This window comes from Canis lupus, chromosome 26, assembly GCF_003254725.2.
Source record: "Canis lupus dingo isolate Sandy chromosome 26, ASM325472v2, whole genome shotgun sequence".
In the NCBI taxonomy this organism is placed as follows: domain Eukaryota; kingdom Metazoa; phylum Chordata; class Mammalia; order Carnivora; family Canidae; genus Canis; species Canis lupus.
The window spans coordinates 28,783,233-28,801,639 of NC_064268.1; the positions used below are offsets into that span (position 1 = coordinate 28,783,233).

General features: G+C 66.2%; 1 protein-coding gene across 1 annotated transcript; it reads right to left on the minus strand.

The window, feature by feature from the left end:
- Positions 1 to 62: 62 nt before the first annotated feature.
- On the minus strand, positions 63 to 8,312 carry TBX1 (T-box transcription factor 1). The gene is made up of 8 exons (XM_025474845.3): positions 7,415 to 8,312; positions 5,795 to 6,158; positions 3,847 to 3,948; positions 2,852 to 3,023; positions 2,100 to 2,255; positions 1,429 to 1,496; positions 1,233 to 1,333; positions 63 to 912 (listed from the first exon to the last, which is right to left on the minus strand). The coding sequence occupies exons 1-8, from the start codon at positions 7,596 to 7,598 to the stop codon at positions 419 to 421; spliced, it is 1,641 nt and encodes a 546-aa protein (XP_025330630.2). The 5' UTR covers positions 7,599 to 8,312; the 3' UTR covers positions 63 to 418.
- Positions 8,313 to 18,407: the final 10,095 nt, after the last annotated feature.

An 18,407-nucleotide genomic window follows, 5' to 3' on the forward strand; every position in this document is an offset into this window, starting at 1 on the left:
CCCGAGCCGCGGCGCCCCCCGTGCGCTCTCAGCGGACGCGAATAAACGGACACGTAGGCAGCTTCCAAAAGAGGCGAAACCTTTATCAAGTCGGCGCCGGCGCGGTATCTACAGTATCTACAAATATCTACACGTATCTACACCGCCTGCAGACGGGCTCCCGGGTCGTCTACACTGCAGCTGCCGGCCGGGCCGGGGTGGGGGCGGGGGGCGACGCGGGCTCGCGGAGAACAATAAATACCACTTCCTTCCGCCGCCGACCGGGCGCTTTGGCACTGGCGGCGCGGACCGGCCCCGCGGCGGCTCCGGGCGGGGAACCGGCGAGGGCCCGACGGCTTCGCGGCTGGGCTGGCCCCGGGGCGGCAGGAGCGCGTCCTCGGGGCCCTCGGGGCTGCCCGGGCGGCGGGCGGCGGCCGCGTTATCTGGGGCAGTAGTCGTAGGAGCCGGGCGGCGCGGCCCCGGCCGACGAGTACATGTTGGCGGCGGCGGCGGCGGCGGCGGCTGCGGCGGCGGCGGCGGCGGCGGGGCTCACGGCGGGGTGGTGGTGCGCGTGCGCGTGCGGGTGCGGGTGCGGGTGCGGGTGGTAGCCGTGGCCGCGCAGGCCGGGCAGCGGGTAGGGCGCCGGCCGGCTCTTGGCCCCGAGGTAATGGTCGTAGGCGGCGGCCGGGTACTTGTAGGGGTGGTGGTGCAGCGGCTCCGACGCGCCGGGCGCCTCCAGGCGCAGCTCGGGGTGCGGGGGGCTGGGCCGGCCCCCGGGCGCACCGGGCAGCGGGACGAGGCCGCCGGCGCCGCCGGCCCCGGGCAGCGCGGGGCTCAGCACCCGAGCCAGCAGCTGCGGCGGGTGCGCCGGGTCCCCGAGCACGGCCGGTCCGCCCGCGTCGCGCTCGAATTCGCGCCGAGCCTCGGCCGCGTCTGCGGGGAGGGCCGGGGGTGAGCGCGCCGGGGCGGGAGCCTGGGGGACCCGCGCCCTCCCCGGGGGCCCTCCCCGGGGGCCCTCCCCAGGGGCCCGCGCCCCTCCGCGGGCGGCGGGCGGCGGGCGGCGGGCGGGGCGGGCGCGGCGCAGCCGTCGGGCCGGGCGGGCGAGTGCGCGCTTGCCCGCCGCCACGACCGTTGTGCAACCGGCGCGAAGGCCGCGAGCGCCCCTGGGGCGCGGGCGAGGCCCGGCAAGGCCGCCGGCCTGGGGCGGAGCGCGCTCGGGGCCGCGGCCCGGATCCCACGACCCCCGGCCCTACCTTTCTCGGCGCCGTTGGGCTGCGTGGGGGAGGCCACGGGGTTCCGCGAGCGCGCGAAGGCGCTCATAAGCGGCAGCGCGCCGGGCCGGTGGTTCCGGGGCCTGCGGGAGGGAGGAGGGCGGCGGGTCAGGGGGCGCCCCCGCCAGGCTCCAGGCTCCGGGGCAGCGCAGTCGCCGTCTCCCCGGAGGACACTCACCAGTCCTCCGGGTCGCAGTCTCGGAAGCCTTTGGCGAAGGGGTTGCTGGCGATCTTGAGCTGCGTGATCTGCGGGTGGGTGGGTGGGTGGGTGGGGGGCGAAGCGGGCATTGAGCAAGTGGGTAGGGCCCCTGCGCTGGGGGCGCGAGCTCCAGTCGGGTAGTGTTTGCAGGAGCTCCCCAGGTAGGGGCCCTTTTACTCCTCGGGGACACAAACCTCCCCAGTTAACTCTCTCCTGCCAAACGGGGAAGCTCCTTTCTCGCTAAAGAACCCCTCTGTGGTACCAAGTGACTAGGATGGAGACCCCGTGTCACTGGCTGGGATGGGAATGTGGTCCCCTCCACCACCGACCCACAGTGTGTGTGTGTTGGGGGGGGGATGCCCTAGGAATTTGGGTAAGCCGTGGATCAGGCCCCTGATGGGGAGTTTCCGGAATGGTTTGAAAACAAACTTTCAGGCCGCACTGACAGTTGCTGCTGGAGAGGTCAACCTGATAGGAGGCTGGGCCAGCCTGCAGCAGAGGAGAGGAGGCTGCTTGAGGCCCTTGGGGGGGCAACCCCACCGTGTTGGATCCCACCAGAACCCAAAGCTTTGGTTACAAACCTTTGTCCCTAGGCAGCACTGGGAAATTGCAACCCAGTAGTATTGAATTTGCCCATCCCAGGGCCTCACCCGGTGGTTCTGGTAGGCAGTGACCGCCGTGAAGCGCGTCTCCTCAAATACGAAGGTTTTAAAGTTCTCCTCAGCATATTTCTCACTATCTTTGCGTGGGTCCACATAGACAACATGGAAGCGGGGCTGGTATCTGTGCATGGAGTTGAGAATAATCTGGAAGACAAGGTGGCAAGTTTGGAACTAGGAAATGGGCAAAGGTCTAGATAGGCAGTGAACTTCCCGGAGAACTTGGACAAAAGCCTGAACTCTCAAAATGAGGTCCGGTTATGGGGCTCAAGTGGAGACTGCAATCAACTGGGACCACAAGGAAAGTCTCTAAATGGCAAAAGATCAGGATTACGATCCTCTCTCCGTAGGTCCTTGAGAACTACTTGAGGCACCCAGTGGGTGGGTGGGAGGTGGCTGGAGGCCAGAGCTCAGCCTGGCAGGAAAGCAGCATCACCCTCCTGGATTGTGCAAAGCCTCCTGCAGCCACCCCCCCCCCCCCCCAGTATCACCACACGCACACAAACCGCCCCATCCTTTCTAGTTAAAAAGTCTCCAGCAAAAGATCAGGAATGGGGTATGGGGAGCACAGTGACACCCTCTCCAGGCCCGAGGGCCACTGGGCCCACTCTGCTCAGCCTGTCCCTCATTCACACCCCGAGCTGCCCAAGCTCTGCGTCTGGTTCTGGTCAACAGGAACGCTGGAGGGCCCACACCGGGACAGCAACAGCGAGGTCGCCTGGGGAGGTGCGGGGGTGGCTCACATGGCCGTTGTCATCCAGCAGGTTGTTGGTCAGCTTGAGCTTGTCAAAGGACACGATTTGCTTCATCCACTGTGCACCCTTGGCAGGCGAGTCAGGGTGGTAGTGTACACGGCCTGGCGTGGCGGGGTCCGCCTTCCCGGCCACCAGCCAGGAGGAGCTGTGGAAGGCGTACCTGGGGCAGCACGGGAACAGGGGGTCATGCCATGCGGGGTGAACCGAGAGGGCCTTGCGGAGTGCACCCCAGAAGTGCCTCTGATGATTTCCCCATCACGGGTGAAATGGAGCCTTCGGCTGCCACACAGACTGGCAGCGTTTCCGAGGGGCACCGGGAAGAAAACAGAAAACTCCCTCCCGTCCCAACACACGAGACGACAGGAAGCCGGGCACCGGGGGAGGAGGCCGGACGCCACATTTCGCCGCACGCGGGTCTGCGGCTCGGGCCTCCCCACCACCGGCTCGAGTCGGATTTGGCAGCGCCGGCGGCGGCCTCGGGCGCAGGGCGGACCTCGGTCTCTTTATTAATTGCTGTTAATTGTCCGGGCGGCTGAGACCCGCCCTGCATAATCTCTCCCGGCCACCCCACCTTTCCTGCTCGGCTCCAGGGCCCAGCATTCCCCGGGAGTGGGGGCAGGGGACAAGGTGCCCACGCTCACCTCGTGGGAGAAGGAGACGCGAAGAAAGGCAGGGGCTGTGTGCGAGGGGCCTCAGGCCAAGCTGGCCCAGGGGCGTGGGAGCTGCCTCAGGCCTACGCCGGTGGAGGGGCCCAGCCTGTGTGACCTCCTGAGGGGAGTTCCCAAGAACCGCTGGGGGTGGGGTGTGTGGGTCTGGGGTCTGACAGGGCTGGGGAGGGAGGAGGTCACGGGGCCCGTGGGGCAGCCGGGGCAGGTGCTGGGACTCCTGGTCACTAATGTCCTCGTGGGCTGCCCTCAGAGGCGTCACCAGGCGGGGACCGGCCGCTCCCCAGGGCACCCTCCCTGGTCCCGCTGGGCGCTCACCGGTAGCGCTTGTCGTCCACGGGAACGAAGTCCATGAGGAGCATGTAGTCGGCCATGGGGTCCATGCCGAAGAGCTTCACTTGAAACGTGGGGAACATGCGCCTGGGGGCGGCGAGGCCTCCGGTCACCTCGGGTGGGGGAAGGCAGGGCTGCCCCACCTCGACCACCCCAGGACGGTTCAGCGCCGGGCCCCTCCATCCCCTCTCCTCTGCCTCAGCTACTCTAACCCAACCGGGCCCTGGCCCAGCCAAGGGTAAATGGAGTGTCAGGGCAGCCCCCTGCCCCCTTTTTTGAAACCCCAGAACGGCTCCCTAAGCCCTGGAGCGGAGCCTCCCCGCCCCAACGTCATCTGTGGCTTCTTCTGCCACCTTTGCGTGCACAGAGCCGGCCTAGCATTTGCCGATTCTCGGCTGTCCGGCCCAGAGCGAGCCTCAGCCGGCAGCACCTATCAGCAGACTCCCAAGACGCGGTCCCAGAGATCCTCGGCCCTCCAGAGCCTCCCCAGCTCCATCTAAGAGACGGATGTGAACTCCCGGCTCGAACAAAGTGAAACCAGGGCACTCTGTGTGGCTCCCAGGAGTCCCGCTTGCCCTTTCGGCTGGGTCTGCGGCTGCTCCGCAATCCCTCCAACGAGGCTGAGGGCTCGGAACCCATAGGCTCAACTCTTAGGCCCAATGGAGGAGTCTCCCCACCTTCCTCGGGACACACACAAGTTCCCACCGGCCACAGTAACCCCCCGGACTCAGCTCCTCCGGGAGAACCTGGCTCGTGCTCTCGTGGTCACCTAACTCTCCCCTCCCCTGGACTCTGACTCTATGACCCATCCAGGCTCTTGAAAGGACATTCTGTGGCTCCCGCATGGGCCGCCGACCGTGCGCCGGCCCTGTCCCTGACGGCACAGCAGTGCCAGCCACCCGGCCCAGGAGGGCTGCGTGAGGCTTGGCTCCCACCTGCCCTTCCTACGGCTTCCCCTCAGAGGCAACTCCCTGCAGGCGGTGGGCAGAAAGCAGATGCCATGGAGCCAGCCCTCCGGGTCAGACCTGCCACCGCCGCCTCTGCAGGCCGGTGGGTGCTGCAGAACGGTGGCTTTCGGGGTAAAGCCTGGCCACAACCAAGGCCCTTGCTGGGCTGGACCGGGCCAGAGGCTGGGGCGCCGTCCTCGGGGGACAGTAAGGAGAGCCCGGAGAAGACCCGCAGAGCTGAAGCTGAGCATAGGCCCCAGGATCCCCAGGGAGGACAGCCGCGGCAGCGAAACAGAAACCGCGAGAAGGCTCTGCAAACAGGCCCTGAGCTCCCCTTGGCTGTGTGGACGCAGAGCTGGTGTCTCCGTGTGTACATTAGACACAGCCCGGCACCCGCCTTTGTCTGCTGGTCAAATCGGTTGCATCGCAAAACTTGTTCCCCTTCTCTCTGGGCCCTTAAAACAAACACAGGCCAATTGGAAGGCTGCGGCCCCGGCCCCAGAGCCAGGCCCCACAATCACGCGGAATTTAGGCCCGAGGAAGGTGGGTCGCAACCTCCAGCAAAGGGGGGATACTGTTTTTTAAGGGTCTCCGCTCTCTGCTGCCGTGTTGCAGACAACTGCCCAGCTGCCCCTCTCCAGCTAACCCGTGTCCACTGAATTGGGGAACTAAAGACGTGACTTTCCTTTGAGGTGGGAGCCACCGGGAGCCGGTCGGCGAGGCCGCGCGCCGGCAGCCGTGAGCTCCGGGCCGGCCTGGGCTTCCGGCGGTGGCGGGCGCCTCGGGGCTGCGGGAGGGGCGAGCCGGCCGCCGCGCTCCTCCACCCGCCGCCTTCCGTGGCTGCCCGCGCCCGCGTCGCCGGAGCCGGGACCGCGGGGAGCCACAGCCAGCTCGCGCCTGCAGGGGCCGCAGGTGGCGGGCCGCGCCCCCACCCGCCGGCGGGGCCCACGCGCGGGGAGGGTCGGGCGGCGAGGGGGCTCCCTGACCTGCCGGCCTTGGTGACGATCATCTCGGTGCCCAGCTGGTTGAACTCGTCCCACAGCGCCTTCATCTCCAGCTGCACGCTCACGCTGGCCACCTTGGCGTTCTTCTTCACCGGCGCCTTCGCGGCGGCCGCGCAGCTGGCCCCGGGGCCCTCGGGCTCGGCGGCGGCGCTGCTGGCGGCCCCGGCGGCCGGCACGAACGGGTAGGCGTGCGGCGGCGGGCCCGGGGCGCCGGGGGCGGCGGCGGCGCACGGGTCGTAGCGCGGCGGCGGGGGCTCGCGCGGGCCGTAGGGGTCGGCGCCCGGCGACGCGGCGCCCGGGAAGCCCCCCGCGGCCCCCAGGCTGCTCAGGCTGCTGGCCGTGAAGGCTGCAACGTCGCAGAAGTGCGAGAGCTGCGTGAGCCACGGGCTGGACACGGCGGAGATCATGACCCGCGGGCCGCCGCCGCCGCCGCCCCGCCGAGGTGAGCGCTGCCCCGCGCCCCGGGCCGAGTGGCGGGCGTGCGCTGCGCCCCGGGCCGCGCCGCCCTCACCGCGGGCCGGCCCCGAGGAGGCGCCCCGCCCCGCCCCGCCCCGCGCCCCCCCGCCCCCGGCGCCGAGACAATGGGCTCGCTCCCCTCCCCCGCGCTCGCCCCTCCCCCGCCCTGCCCCCCGCCCCAGCCCCCAGCCCGCCCGCCGCGGCTCGCTCGGCCCGGGCCCCCCGACCGCCCGGACCGGCTCCCCAGAGCGCCGGGCCGCCCGCCGCCCCTCGCTCTGCCGCCCTCCCGCGTTGCGTTTCTCCTTTCTCTCTCCGGGCTCTTTTCCCAATTTGTTATTTCTTTACCTTTGTCTCCCTCGATGAAAATTTCCCTCCCAATCCTCTTTCCTTCTTCCACTATCTCTTTCGTTTCTCTTTATTCCTGTTTTATTTTTTGCCTCCTTCTTTCCCCACTTCTGTTCCTCTCCTTTCTTTCCACTTCGTTTTTCATCACTTCGTCTTTCTTTTCCAGTCTGCCTTTTGCCTCTTATTTCTGTAGGTCTTTTCCTGTTATTCAGGGATTTTTCCTTTTTTTTTTTTTTAACAAAATAAAAACTGGAGATTTTCTCTAGCTTTTCACTTTCTTTTATGACTTTATTTTCTGTCTTCCATTTCCCTTCACTTCCTTCTTTTTCGTTCCGCTCTCTTTATTTCTTTATCATCTCTCTCTTTTTTCCTACCTTCCTTTTGAGCTTTTTGTGTTTTCTCTCTTCTCAATTTCTTTTCCTCCCGCTGCCCTCACCACTTTCTCTCTCTCAGTTTTCCCGGGTTCCCAGACTCTATGACACCCTCCTTTCCTGCCACCTTCCCTCCACCTCTCTCAGCTTGCGGCCACCTCTGCCATCTGCCTCTGGTCCTCCCCTCCTGTCCTGCCTGGCTTCCACCAGTCCCGTTCTGGGCCTGAGTCTAGCCGCTTGCAGGTCTCTGCAGCTGGGTCCCCAGGCTGGAGGGTGCACAGGCTTTGGGCGGGATGCCTGCCCGTCTTCCCTGCTCCTGGAAGCCTGGAGCCCACCCCGCCAGAGCTCCCTCCACCCACTCTGGGCCCCACGGCAGCAGTGGCAGGGGGTCTGGCGGGCGGGTCCCCGTAGACACAGCAGGGCGGCTCACCTTCCATGTCCCTGGTGACGGTGCTGAAGTGCATCCCGGCCGGGGATCCCAGCAGCCGGCGGAGCTTCGCCGGGTCAGAGGACCGGGGGCCCAGGCGAGCGCTGCGCTCTGCGGCCTCTGCTGCAACCAGAGAGGCGATGCTGAACGCGCTGGCCCGGGGAGACAGCGGGCTCCGCGCGTCCATAGGCGCCCCGGCGGCCTGGCCGGCGCCGCCTCCGACTGCGTGCACCCAGCCGCACCAAGGCCGGCCCAGCCCACGGGACCCGGGGGCGGGGGCCTGCGGTGCCACTCACAGCCTCCAGCCCCGGGCCCCGGGGATTATGGCGTCACGGCCCCCCACTCTGGGCTGGTGGCCGCCGAGGGGCCCAGATGGGTGGAGCGCCCTAGGGGGGTGTGCGGGCCCTTCTGCTTTTCAAGCTCCCTGCCCCGGCCTCTGCTCCCGGGGACCTCCGTGACCAGCGCCCTTCGAACATCCCGCCGTTCCCACCGAGGCCGGGGTTCCCTCTGTCCGGCGAAGCCACCGTTGCGTCCTACAGCCCCCGAGTGGAGGCAGCTACACCCGGAGCGCCCAGCCTCAGCCCGTGTCAGTGAGGCACCGAGTGATCGCCGTGGGGCCGCCTGGGCTCAGCCGTGCCCCTGCCCTCGGCCCCTCCCGCCGCCTCCTCCCTGGCTGCCCCTGCACCTGGGTGAGGAGAGGGCAGTTCGGGCTCGGCACCGGCCACAGGCGGGCAACCCCCAGCGGGGGCGTCGTCCGGTCCTCAGCGCGGCGGAACAGGACCCAGCGGGCAAACGCCCCCAGCCCCCTTCGGCCGGCCCACTGTCGTGGCTGGGGACCCGGAGCAGAGGGACGCCGCCCAGGCCAGGCCGCGCAGCCCGGGAGCCCGAGTGTCACGCGCACCCGCGCGCACCACCCGCCTCTGGCCAGGACGCTTATACATCCGGAGGGTGGGCAGTGCCCGCTGCTCCGACCTCCCCGCGCACCGGCCGGGCGCAGGGAGGGCCGGGGGCGGGGCCTGCACTGGCCCAGGGAGCCGGGGACACGTCGGAGGAGTTCAGCCCGCCGGGTCGGATTGTACGCGGCCCCCTGCCACCCACCTTACATCCAGGCTGCCCACCTGGGAAGGCCCCGCTGCCTTGGTGCCCAGCCAGGCCCAGCACCGGGAGGCGAGGCCCACCCTGAGGCCTCAAGGCCTCTAGGCCCAGGCATCCGCCACACTGAGGCCTAACTTGGCCTGTGCCTTCCCCCACCTACTGCCGCTGGGGTCTTCTCTGACCGGTTCAGGGCATCCGTGGCTTTGCTGCCCAGTCTCGCCAGCAGAGCACCAAGTCTCCCAGCCTCCCAGGAGCCTCTCTGGCCCTTCACCGAGGCTCTCGAAGTCAGAGCCTCTGTTTCCAAGGCTTCTCCGCCCGCAACCATGTTGTAGGCCTTCGCCTGCGCTTGCCTGGGATGAGGGTGGGAGGCAGGCAGCCTCTCCCAGAGCTTCTACAATCCCTGGAGCCTCAGACCCCAGGCTGGAGAGGGTGCTGGCTAGGAAGTGGGCAAGGCTCAGGAACTGAGGACTGGGGAGTAAGCTCCAGTGGGAAGGAACTGGCTCCTGGGCCTGAGGTCCAGGAAAGAGCATGAGGTGGTGAGTGCAGCAGGGCAGCATGTGGGCATGTGGCTGGGGCGTGGTGTGTGTGACTTCCTGGACAGGGAGCCCCCCCTACCTGCCCCCCCTGGCTGTGGCTGTAGTTGTGGAGAGTGGAGGGAGAGGGAAGCTGTCACCAGAGCCTGCCCCCAGCCCTCAGTGGCCATTTGGGGCTGTGACAGTGACACTGACCTGTGGGACCTATGGACAGGTCCAGGGACGAGTGAGATGTGGAACCAGCTGGGCTTAAGGGCCCTCTTTCCCCTCCCGGAGCAGGGCAGCCCACTGCCTCCAGGACTTCAGAAAGAGCTGCTTCTGATGGAGGGGAGAACCCAGCTGGGAGGGGACATTGGTGGGGCCAGGTCACGGCAGTGTTGCAGGAGGCGTGCCCACTGCTGGCGGTCCACCCCCAGAGAGGCGTGCAGGGCAGTGTCATCTGGGGTATCTCCTGCTGGCAGTCCGCGCCCAGAGAGGTCCTGGGCCCTGAAGACTGTGGGGGGCCGATGTGGGGGCTCTGGGAGGGGCTCCCATGTGTGGTTGTGCCTTATCTGGGATGCATGCTGCCCCAGCCCCGGGGGGATGCTGGAGGCTGTGTCCTGTGCACCTGGGGAGCCTTCTGCGTGTATCTGGGCACACACCTGAGGGTAGTGGCCAGATGTGGAGACAGAGGGTCACACCAGTATTGAGAAGGGAGAAGTGAAAGTGAAAAGCCCTGGGGCTTCCTGGATGGGTCTCTGGGGCACGGACCCGAGGCCCTGGGCCCTCGGAGTCTGAGGTGGTGGAGGGGAGCGCAGGATCCTCCCAGCCCCCCTTAACCCCTTCCTGCCGGAACTGGGACCTGTTGAGCGGGGCTGGGAGGAAGCAGAGGACCCTGTGGGGTGGGCAAAAACCCTGGTGGAGAAAAAGTGCACTGGGGAGAAGTTGGGGGGGGCCTCACCCGGGCGCTCCGCCGTCGCGGGGTCCATCCCTTTCCACCCGTCGCGGCTCCTCACCCTCGCGCCCGCAGAACCCGCGCCCCCTGCTCTGTGCCCGGGACCCGCGGCCGGAGGGGCCCGAGGCGCTCGAAGCGCGAGGCCGCCCGAGCCTCCAGCCCCGCAGAGTCTCTGCCTCCACCGCCCCCCGGGCCGCGCCTCCTGGGAGCAGCCTCGGTCCCTGCAGGGGTGCGCGCAGCCCTCCGCGCCCCGGGCCCCGCTCCGCGCCCCGCGCCCCGCCCGCAGCCGGAAGGAGCGCGCCCCCCCCCCGCCGGCGCCCCGCACCCCGCGGCCCCCGAGGGAGCGCGCCCGGCCGCGGGAGGCCTTCCCCTCACCTGGCCGGCCGCCGCTCCCTTCCGCCTCGCTCCCCCTGCCGGCCGCGCCGCCAGCACCGCGAGGTAGGAGGCCCGGCGGGGCGCCGGCCTGGGCAGCCGGGAGGGCCCAGCGGCGCGGAGCGGGAGCCGCCCGGGGTCCGCCTCCCCCGCCCCGCCGCCCCCCTGCCTGGGGCGCGCAGGGGACGTGGGAGCCGCGTCCTGCAGCGCGGCTGACCGCGAGGTCAGGGCGGCCGTGAGACCATTCTACAGGCCCTAAGACCGAGGCTGGCCGTCGCGGGGCCCCGGCAGGTACGGGGTGGGGACCAGAAGTCCGGAGGGGGGCGGGGGAAGGGGGCGGGAGGGGCCCGGCGGGGCGGCCTGAGCACCCGCCCGGCGGCAGCCGGTGCTTCCCTCTGGGCCCTGCGCGGGGGTCCCACGTGCGCGCTGGCTGCGCCCCGCACCACCCCGGGGAGTACAGCCTCCCCCACGGCGCCCCAGCATCTCTGGAGTTTGGCCCGCAGCAAGCCGGGTGTGGAGGTTCCCCCCCAGCGCGCGGGAGGCGGCCCCTGAGTCTGGGCTGCCAGGCTCCCGCCCAGCTCCGCCTCCCCAGAGTGCACGTGTCTCCCCCAGGGGAGCGTCACCACAGGCACCCTACCCTTTTGGCAGGACCCCACTGCTCATCTTCCGTCCCTTGTAAAGGCACATCCCTGGCGCTGCCGGCGCGGCTGCTAAATCACTCCGACCCTCTCCATCCCCAGCCCCCGAGGGACCCGTGCACCCTCGTGTAACTCTGGCCCGCGCGAAGCCCTGGGTCCTCGCGCCCGAGTGCTCCTGAAGACTAGGGCACGCCACCCGCGCCCCAGGTGGATCCGTGCTGGTGCCTCCAGGAGGATGTGGGTATGTGGCGCACTGGAGACCCCCCCTCCTCCAGGAACCAGATTTTGGGTCGGGTCGGAACCCTGTTGCACCTCCCAGGGCACAGAATGAGAAGAGCCTGGCTTTAGGCATTACCTGATCCCATTAAATCGTTTTAGGAAAGATCAGCCAGGAACTGCCGCAAGTGTCTGCTCAGGGGTCTCAAAGTGGCCTCAGGGGTCTCAAAGGAAAGTCCTGCACCAGAGAGCACCCTGGACCCTGCCTCTCGGCCTCAGTCAGCGCCAGATCAAAACTTCTTGGGCTCCACAGGGCAGCAGTGGGGGTGGGTGGGAGGGACGCAATCTTTGCTGGAGCCCAGAGGAGCGGCGGGCACAGTGGGTGGCTCTGTCCTCCCTTCTCAGCTCCCTCCCCACCTTGCCGCCTGGCCCTCCCGATGAAGCCTGACGCAGAAGAATCTTGGCCCCTGGAGCGCGCCCCATCATTTCTTCATTCAGTGAAGGTCCTTTGGCCCTGACGCTGCAAACGTGGCTTTCAGGGTGGTGCTAGTGTGGACAGGTGGGGACCCCAAGCTCTGGAGGTGGACAAGTCGGGCTGCTACTCCCACGCTTTCTGCACAGTGGTTGGGCTGTAGCCTCTCACCTTCTTTCTGGCCACTGGCCACCGATGGGGTAGAAGAACCTCCAGCTCCTCGCTGCGGAGGGTTGGGCTCCGTCGTTGTTCCCCCCACCCCCACCCCCACCCCCACCCCAGGGTCCGCATCAAAGCCTCAGAGCCCAAGTTGCACTGTCAGTGGGCACCCTGCATGGGGTGCTGTTTGCCGGAGCACCAGCTGACTACATGCCATGGCTTAGAAACCCTCTGGGTGCTGGGCTGGCACTCCGGGCGGTGGGGGGTTCTTCAGGGGCCGTGGTGTGGCCTGGGCCCCTACTTGGGGGCAAGAGCAGTTTCCTGCCCCGGTCCTGCACTGTGCTGCACACCTGATGTCTGTGACACCGTCCTGCAAAGTTGCAGGAAGCGAATCCCTGTCTCAGCTTGAGGACTCAGTATGTCTGGAAGAGCAGTGGCTCGATTCACCTCTAACTGCTCCCCAGCCCTTCCCTCCCCATGCCCCTCCCCCTGCGAAGCGAAGTCCTGGTGAGCTCCCCCCTAGGCTCCCTGCTTGGTGCTGGGCTCTGTGGGTGAGGATGGGTGGCTGCCCAGTCCCTGATTCTGGGGGGTGTCAGGCAGCCGGCAGAAGCCCTGGCTGGGGGCCTGGGCCCACAGTGGGGTTCACACGGAGGGGACAGAGGACTCTGCGGGGATGCCCGAGTGAGCTGGCTGAGCGGATCCTATGAAGTACTTGGTAGAGGTCCAGGAGTTAGACACAGCCTGGTGTGTGCTCTGGTGGCTTGGAGAGGACAGGACTGGGAGGGAGTTGAAGCCAGACTAGGGAAGGGGCTGGCCCTCTCCCTGCCCCGGTGACATCCCGGGGACTCTCTTTGGACCCCAGTGCCACCTGCCCGTGGTCCTAGAGCAGGGCTTGCTGAGGCTCTGGAGTGCTGGCGCCTGGGCCCTGGAGACTCCCACAAACACTAGCCCCTGCCAGGTGAGCAAACGGGAACTGAGGGTCGATGGGTGGATACCAGAGGGGATGGCAGTAGTGGGAAGAAGAGAGAGCAGGACAGCGGGACCCTCCTCCTGTGACACCAGGCCCCTCAGAGCCGGGAGGGGATGCAGAGCTGGCTTACAGCCTCCCTCTACCAGGGGCCTAGCTGTGCCCCCTCACTGTGGGTGCTGCCCTTCAGGGGGACCTGGTGGGGAGATGGTGAGAGGGATGGCGGCCGGATGTGGCTGTCAGCTAGGCCTGGGCGATAGCCACCCCCCCCCCCCCCCCCAGCCACCAGGGCCTCCTGCAGTCTGGAAGTTCCCACAACTCCAGAACAAACAAACAAACAGACTGATGCATAGCCAGGCCCTGGGCCCCTCTCCGATTTCTGGGCCTGTTGATTTAGCTGCCCACTTGGCGGGAGGACCCAGCCACATGGGGAGCCGGCTGTCCATCTGTCTGTCCATCTCCTGGTCACACCAGCCCTTCCACCCCAGGTGCCTTCAGGCACAGGCGGGGCTCAGAATCCCAGGTGACATAGATTTAGGCGGCCTACCCATGACGGGACTGAGGCAACCAGCCTCGCCAGCGCCCCTTGGGTGCCCTCTCTGGCCAGGCAGGACAGGAGGACTTACACTTTCCGGGGAAAGGGACAGGCCCCAGAAGTTCCTGGGGTGTGTTGGCTGAAGGTGAGTGGCCAGAAGATGGAGAGCTCCTCAGGTTCCTCTGGTGAGCGGGGGAGCCAGCGCCCCCTTCTCAGGCACTGACATGGCCTCGACACCACCACATGGCCTTAACACACTCACGCGCACGGGCATGAATGTACATGCACGCACACACCACACACATACACAAGCACACCTGCAGATGTGTGCACACACCCACACATACATCTAAGTGTGGGACGCACGTGTACTTGTGCACACACTGGACACAAGCATGCATACCTGTGAGCAGGGGCACAGACCCACATACCGTATATACACGTGTGCACAAGGGCCCACACGTGTTCATGTACAGACTCCCGTACAAACTAGAGTGCGCATGTCGGCACGTGCAGAACCCATATGTGGGCACACATGTGTGTGCAAGTGTACCCCCCAGCGGCCGCTGTGCCGAGTCTTCAGTGTCTGCGACACTCATGTCACTAACTCAAGTGGAGCTCAGATTTACTTGACTTGGATGAGGTCCGTGGGGAGCTGCAGGTACCATGTGATGAAGGAAGAATAAAACGTGGCAGTCCACCCCTGCTGGGCAATTTCCTGAAGGTGTGACACACTAAGATGATACCCCAGGGCGGGGAGGTCTACCCGCCGGGATGATGCCCTCGGTGGTGGGTACAGTCAGACTCTCCCAACAGGGATCCTTCTGGGTGGAATCACCTGGGAGGTCGGTCTCCACACTCAGGCCCCAGCCCTGCATCGGGCTTGGTGGCCAACATGAGCCCTGGGAGGCTCCAAAAAGTAAGAAACTGGGGACAGGGCCAGAGACAATGAAGAATGGCCATGAAACCAGTTACATCAGCACCACTATTAACAGGGGCTAGTGAGGGCATGCTCCCCTAAAGTTTTTGATCTATTAGATCTCCTCTTACGGATACTTAGAGCATTTGAAATAATTAAATATATCTAACTTGGAATTTTTGTTATGTTTTAGAAATTAAACTCAAGTTGTCCACATATTCACTGTGACAACAAAGCGTGACTACTTGGAGCAGCTCTGTGTCAAAATCTGGTCCAAGTGCAGTGGAGAATTGGCTCTGCACCTGTGCCCCTCTTCGTCCACTCTGCTCCCTGGCTGAGCCCCCAGGGCTGCTGGATGGTCCCCATTAGCCCAGGACCATTCTCTCAGGTGCCGTAAGCCTGGCAGCCAGAGCCTTTGCACCCACTGCCCTCAGCAGGCCCACCCTGGTTCTCTCCGCCCGCTGACCTGGCGCTGAGGGCAGGTGGACTGTCCAGTCTGGGGCTGGTGGCAGGAACGCTGCTGTCATAGCAGAGTTAGCGTGAGGGCACGGTGGCCCGATGGGCAAGGCTCTAGCATGTGGGCTCCCCCACCAAGGGCCAGCACCCAACAGATAGATGGGAGACTGAGGCCCCCTGGAGATCCGGGGAGGCAGCCAGACCTTCGTGGTGGGTGCCACTCCCAGCAGATTTCCAGCCCTGCCTGGTCTCCTGCCTTTCTGGAAGAAGGCTGTGTGCGTTGGGGGGAAGCTGCTGGGGAAAAAGCCAGCGCTACCATTTTGGAGAATTGACTCCGTCAGGCAGGACTAGGTCTTCTCGGCCCTTCGGAGCAGGGTGGAACCAGGGGCGGCTCAGTCATCACGAGCTGGGGCCAGGCGTGATCCTCGCTCTGCGGTGTTCTGTGTCTGAGATGCACCTTGGCCTCTCCAAGCGTCAGTGTTCCTGTCTGAGAAATGGGGAGAATTCTCAAGGACGCAGGGAGCTCTGTCAGCTCTTAAACGTGGTTTCTCAACTGATACCGCCATTGCAACGGCCCTGGCCTCCTTGGGCAGCCCCCCAAATCTCAACTGGTCCCCCCCCCCCAGACTGGGTAGGGCAGCTATTGCCTCTGTGATTCTGTGGGGCCGCCAGGCCCGGCTTGGGATTCAGTGGCCCAGTGGGGAGCAGTGGTGTCTGTGTCCCCGAGAAGCCCAGTTAAACACTCTGCCCAGCTTTCACACCTGGCCCAGGTGTCTAGACTCAGCCTCAGTTTCCCCATGTTCACGAGCACGGCTCCACCCCACCCCAGCCAGACAAATCCCTTCCCTCCTCCGACTCTGCTGAATCAGGTTGGAATTTCTCAAAAGCAAACAAACAGGCGAGCTCAGAGTTGCGGTTTTCAGAGCTCAGATTCCTCCCGTCTGTCTGAGCCAGCATCCAGCCCGGCCAGCCGCCCCCAGGCAGGCTGGACGGGGCCCCCAGCTGAGCCCCCCGGTCCCCGGCTGTTGGAGCGAAGTGGGGGTACCAGGCTCAGAGCTGACCCGCAGCACCGGGCCGCCCCACTTCCCTCTCGAGACCCCGCAAGCGAGGCAGGAGGCCGCGGACGGCGCCAAACACAAGGGACACCTGGCCTGGTGCGGGCCCAGCTGGACGTGGGGACGGTGACCGGTGATGTGCCCGGATGAGGCAGGGCTGTGGGGGTCGGAGGGTCGGGGGCTCAGGGGATGGGGCACTGGGGGGCTGACCCCAGGCAGCGGGCACAGCAGCGCCGGGTGATGTCGAGGCGCAGGGGCAGGGCCCGGGTGGCCGTGTGGGAACGCGGGGGTGGGAGGCGGGCGAGGGGGCGGGAAGGCACCTCAAGGGGCAGAAGGGGCTAGGAGGGAGGGCTGGGGGAGGGGAGGGGCGGAGGGGGCTCTCGCCAGGTGGTCTTAATCTCCTCAGTGAAATAGGAGTCCTGGGGGCGGGCGGGGGAGGTGGGAGCTGAGACAGCTGCGGGGAGGGGACAGCCTGACAGCCCTGAGGCCCCCCAGACTGGGAGCCCCTGCCTGCCCGCCCGCTCCCTGAGTCGGTCCTGGGATGGGTCCCGGCCGGAGCCGGTTCTTCTGGCCACCCCTCCCCTCCCCCTCGGCCCCTGCCTTCGCGGCCCAGAGGGTCTGGCCTGCGTCTGGGTGGATGTGGAGGGCCCCGGCCTTGCCTGCTGTCTAAACAGCCGTCGGTGGCGGTGGCGGGGGCAGGGGCTGGGTCACCGTTGGGCTCCGAAGCCCCGGCCTGGATCCCCACGGACCCACTGCGCTGTCCGCAGCCCTGCGGTCACCCGGTGGGGGGCGGGCAGGAGGAGGGAGGGGCCCCTGGCCTAGCCGGCCCCCTCAGCTTCTCCTGGCCAGCCCTCCACAGGCACCCGGACGGACGGAAGGGAGGCACTGGCGGGCCTGCTCTTTTACCCACCAAGGGGGCTCCCACCGACAGAGAAACTGAGGCTGAGAGGGGTGTGAAATTGGCCTTGGCCACCAGGCAGTGGGGACAGGAGGGGACGTGGGCAGCATGGAGGCGCCGGCTGCCCCATCCTGCTAAGTGGGTGCTTGGCGCCAGCTGTGCTGGGCGGACAGACAGACAGATGCGAGCTTTCACTGGTGTCCCAAGCCAACCTAGCCCCTCCTTCCAGGGTGTTTGCCAGGACCTAATGCACCCAGGCCGCCCCATGCTGGGCAGGCGTACGGGCGGCGCCAGGCTGTCTCAGGCCTCCCTGGGAATGGCCAGGCCCCGGGGTGGATACGAGGGTCCGAGGTGCCCACCAGAGAAACCAAGGTGGCCCTCCAACAAAGGCGAAGTGAAGTGGGAGCACCTGGAGCTCCCCAGGCCCAGCTTTCCTTCCGATTCCGTGGCAGGCCCCTCTCTGAATTGCCCACCTGCCTGGGTCCTGGCTCCCGTCTGGGCCCCTGGCCATGTGGCCCCTCCTCCTTGGCTCTGTGCCATGGTTCTGTCCCCGGTGACAAACCCATCATGGGACTGTAGCCCTTTGCACCTGCTGGGCCCTGCACTCTGTAGGGTAGGGCGGGAGGGTGGTACTCACTGCAGGGCATTTGCTAGTGGTGTCACTGTTCCCTTCCAGGCCGGGAACCAGGAGGCCGAGAAGGGAATCGGGGCCAGTCTGGCCCACACGTGGACAGCAGCGGTGAGCAGCAAGGCCGGTCCAAGCTGTTTCGGTAGGTGGCCTCAAATGCTTCCACAAGAAGGTGGCACATGGATGGGGCTCAGCTCGCTCTGGTCAGCTGGATCAGGGCTGAGAGCTGGGGAGTCAGCCTGCACTGGTGGGGGAAGGTGGAACTGGCCCCTTCAGCAGAGTGCCCAGAAGGTCCCCGAGGCCTCAGGTGTCGCTGCTCCCCTAAGCACCTCCGACAAGACCAAGACGACTGCTCATCACTTTAGAGGAAATGTTTGCGGATTCTTCCCTACCATCTGCTAAACCCAGCCACAGGCTGCCTTCAGGGGAGACTGCCCCTTCAGTCTGGGGAGCTGGAACGTGGAGCTACCCTATAGATGTCTGCAGGGCTGTCCCTGGGCGAAGGAAGCAGCCCGGGTCTAGGGGAGAAATTTCTGGAAGGAGGTTTGTTGCTCCCAGATGGAGAAGAGAAGTGATGTTGTGCAGAGTGTCTGGGAGTCAAGCAAAGGAGGGGAGCATTGGGAAGGGAGGAGGGGGCGGGGGACATGGGGCCACTGCACTGGATCTGAAGGGCATTTTCCTGATTCCAGCTTTGGGCTCCTGGCCTTCCTCCTGGGACCCTCGGCGGGAGTCTGTTCTCTGCCCGTCAGCTGCCCAGGGGCTGCCGACCTGGGGCCTGGATGCTGAGGACCTTGGAGCCCACATGTCCATCGGCCCAGCGGGAGCCTGAGCCCTCCTCCCTCCCAGCCCAGGACTGGGGAAGTGAGGACTAACCATGTTCTGGATCAGGGCATAAGGGCAGAGGTCTGAGGCTGGAGGACGTGTCCCAGGTCAGCCCAGGGGGGCCTCAGGGGCTATTGTTGTGAGTAGCGGTCATTGATTGGTCGGTGCCCAGCATTGTGTCAATAAATTGTACCTGTTATATACACACCTCACAAAGTGACGGTGGTCATGGTGGAGGTGCCGAGGACGCTGCCCCAGCGCTTGGACACTGCCCTCTTGGTATCACCTGTCACCTCC